Raw genomic sequence first — 3,444 nt, 5'->3', positions numbered from 1 at the left:
TGCAACTGTGGTGTTGGAGCATAAGAGAAACGACGGGGCAGGCCCACTTTGATTCTCAAGCACATTCGAAAATGCTGGCTGCCCCCGCGGACAAGAAAGCAAAAACTGTGTGTGTGTGTGGGTGTGGGTGTGTGTGGGTGTGTGTGTGTGTGTTGTTGTGTGTGTGTGTTGTGTGGTGTGTGTGTTGGGGTGGTGTGTGTGTGTTGGGTGTGTGTGTGTGGTGGTGGGTTGTGTGTTGTGTGTGTGTGTGGGGTGTGTGTGTGTGTGTGTGGGTGTGTGTTTGTGTGGTGGTGTTGTGTGGTGTGTGTAAAATAGCCCAATTGCTTTTCAATAAATAAACATGGAATTTGTTTAATGAAATAGTAAAGGGGAACGTTAGTGGCAGGGTGGTGTGCGAGAGAGATATAATAAGACAGTCCCAATATTAAAAAAATTGTATTTCTTTTTCCCCGCATATTTCGCAACTCTCTGCATATTTCGCAACTTCCCCGCATAAAATCACATAAAAACCCCGCATGTTTAATCGCATAATCAAGGAATTTAGCCCGCATAATCAAGGATCTTTGCCCGCGTTTTTCTGGAGGGTCTAATTAGGACCCTAGCAAACATTTCTCCTACATTTTTGTTCAGGGGAAGGAGCCATCAATGTGGCTGTGGGACCAATTAGAGGACAAGAAGCCAGAGTGAATGGACCAATTGGAGGACCTGGCCAGATGAGAATGGATGTTGGATTTCCGGGTCAGCCTGGTACAGGTATGAGTTTACTAAATGTATTTTACATGTTGCCTTTATACCAATCAAAAAATGAAATACTGCACAGTCATTATTTTAGTTTTTTTTTTCTCCTTTATTCCACACACGTATGCATCTGTGAAAAAAACAAAAGCTGTAAAGACAAAGCCTAACTGAACGTGTGGCTTGGATGTTTTACTTTTCTTTAGTGTGTCATAGCAACTCATTAGTTAGTGACTGACTATAATTCTGTTATTTTGTTAATCAATGTTTACTGACATTGTATATATTAGTTATTTGCCTGTTTCTACAATATGATTCAATTTTCACATGTTTCCGGTAAGGAGGAGTGAGGATGGCTAATCCAGCGATGGTTCCTCCCGGGCCTGGAATGGCAGCTCAGGCTATGATGCCAGGCGGCAGTGGACAGATGCATCCTCGTGTTCCCAGACCATCTTCACAGACAGGTTCAGGTCTTTATTTCTTGTACGTTAAATGATAGGTGTTGTAGGTTTAAATGTCTTACAGCTTGGACAGTACAATAATGTAAATGTCAATCTTCCTATCCCACAGATGTTATGGATCCAATGATGCCAGGTATGTCCGTTCAGCAGCAGCAGCAGCAGCAACAGCAGCAGCAGCAGCAGCAGCAGCAGCAGCAGCAGCAGCAGCAGCAGCTTCAGCACCAACAGGCTGGCCCACATGTCTCAGGCCCCATGCCTCCTCAGGCTGTCCATCACATGCAGACTCTGCAAGGTGGCAGACTGCTTAATCCTGCTGCCCTGCAACAGCTTCAACAACAACAACAACAACATCACCAACAACAACAACAGCAACAGGCCCAGCAGCAAGCTCAACTGGCCCAGCTTGGACCTCGACCTCCATTCAACCCATCAGGCCAGATGGCTGTGCCTCCTGGCTGGAACCAGCTGCCCTCTGGGGTGCTGCAGTCACCAGCCGCCCAAGGAGGCCCTGCCTGGAGAAAGCCCCCACCACAAGCCCAAATGCTTCAACGTCCACCCTCCCTTGCTGCAGTTCAAACTCCCAGCCATCCCCCACCCCCTTACCCATTTGGCAGCCAGCAAGCTGGGCAGGTATTCAATGCCATGGGACAGGGACAATTACAGCAGCAACAACAACAACAGCCAGGAGTGGGTCAGTTTGCCACCCCCCAGCCTAAAGGCCCACTGGCTGGCCCTGGAGGTGTCGTAGGACAGCCCAGACCTCCTCCACCCCTTCCACCTACATCTGGACCGCAGGGCAACCTCACTGCCAAGTCCCCTGGGTCCTCCTCGTCTCCTTTTCAGCAGGGTTCACCTGGGACTCCTCCTATGATGGCTCAGAGACCTACAACTCCACAGGGTTTCCCTCAGGGCGTTGGATCGCCAGGAAGAGCAGCCCTCGGCCAACAGGGTAACATGCAACAAGGATTCATGGGAATGCCCCAGCACGGACAGCCTGGGGCTCAAGTTCACCCAGGTGGGCTACGTTTGTAACATTGTTTAGGTAGACTAAAATTAACATAAAAAAGTGCTTTTTTTTCCTCGTAAATGCTGTATTAAGTAATTAATGAATTACTAAGTACTCTGATATCGACAATACAAAAATTATTGAATACATTTTACAGGCATGCCGAAGCGTCCCATGGGCTTTCCAAACCCCAACTTTGTCCAAGGTCAGGTGAGTGCCAACACTCCAGGAACCCCTGGTGGAGGAGCCGGTCAGCAGCTTCAGAGCAGCCAAGCCATGACCCACTCAGGTAAGATATTTGCTGTTTACGCAATCGAAAGCATTTTTATAAAATATTTACAAAGGCTCTTTGACTGATTTAAAAACAACTGCTGGAAAAACCATTACAACATGAATACTGAAAAATATACACTACTGAATTGATGTGCATTTATGATATAGTTTAGGCATCAGCAAATACTAATTGTTTTCAACAGCAATAATTATTGTTTCTAAAAAGCATATATTAATACAAAAATAATAATGCTTTAATTTCACAATAAACATGTTAAGATTGAGTCGTAATTTAGACATTATTTATGTATTTAATATATATATAATTATTACTTATGCTGTTTCACTCAACTTGTCACAGGAACATTCATTCATTCAAGTTCAGCTATGTAGTCTGCTTTTTGTTCATATTTAGATGTGATGAACTGCTTTACTGTGTCAACAGTCTAATTTGAAATGCCATGGTTTAACAAGCAGTTAATAGAAGGCTGTTGTATTACTTGTTGTGAAAACCTTTTACCAAAAGTGATTATTTTTCCTCTTTGTTTAAATCAGGAGCTCCGCCAGCCTCCACACCAAACTCAATGCAGGGTCCACCCCATTCCCAGCCAAATGTTATGGGTATACAAAGTGGCATGGCGGGTCTTCCCCCTGGTACAACCGCTGGGCCTAGTATTGGCCAGCAACAGCAAGGCCTCCAGACCCAGATTATGGGCCTCCAGCATCAGGTCCAGCCCGTGTCTTCGTCCCCCAGCCAGAAGGTTCAAGGCCAGGGTGGTGGTCAGACTGTCCTCTCAAGGCCCCTCAGTCAAGGGCAGAGAGGAGGGATGACCCCACCCAAGCAAATGATGCTTCAGCAAGGCCAGGGGGTGATGCATGGGCAGGGTCAGATGGTTGGAGGCCAAGCGCACCAGGCCATGCTCCTGCAGCAGCAGCAGCAGCAGCAGCAACAACAGCAACAAAACTCCA

The 3,444-nt window shown here is 46.5% G+C and overlaps 1 protein-coding gene across 4 annotated transcripts in view; it reads left to right on the top strand.

The window, feature by feature from the left end:
- The first annotated feature begins 634 nt into the window (after positions 1-634).
- The window catches only part of LOC104964920 (nuclear receptor coactivator 6-like), an 8,394-nt gene continuing 5,584 nt past the window's right edge, over positions 635-3,444 (top strand). The window contains exons 1-5 of one of the 4 annotated variants that reach the window (XM_010793822.1): positions 635-753; positions 1,080-1,205; positions 1,306-2,211; positions 2,360-2,491; positions 3,031-3,444. The exon at positions 3,031-3,444 is cut by the window's right edge and continues 910 nt beyond it. In XM_010793822.1, coding sequence (XP_010792124.1) covers positions 714-753; positions 1,080-1,205; positions 1,306-2,211; positions 2,360-2,491; positions 3,031-3,444 — 1,618 coding nt within the window. In that variant the 5' untranslated portion in view covers positions 635-713. Of the gene's footprint in view, positions 754-1,076; positions 1,219-1,305; positions 2,212-2,359; positions 2,492-3,030 lie in introns of all 4 variants that reach the window. The other 3 variants (XM_010793823.1, XM_010793821.1, XM_010793824.1) reach the window with 3 other exon arrangements.

The sequence above is a fragment of the Notothenia coriiceps genome, unplaced genomic scaffold, assembly GCF_000735185.1.
Source record: "Notothenia coriiceps isolate Sejong01 unplaced genomic scaffold, NC01 NC01_scaffold00037244, whole genome shotgun sequence".
Taxonomy (NCBI): domain Eukaryota; kingdom Metazoa; phylum Chordata; class Actinopteri; order Perciformes; family Nototheniidae; genus Notothenia; species Notothenia coriiceps.
Note: the sequence above shows the minus strand (reverse complement) of the source record. Positions and strands in the feature narration are given on the sequence as shown.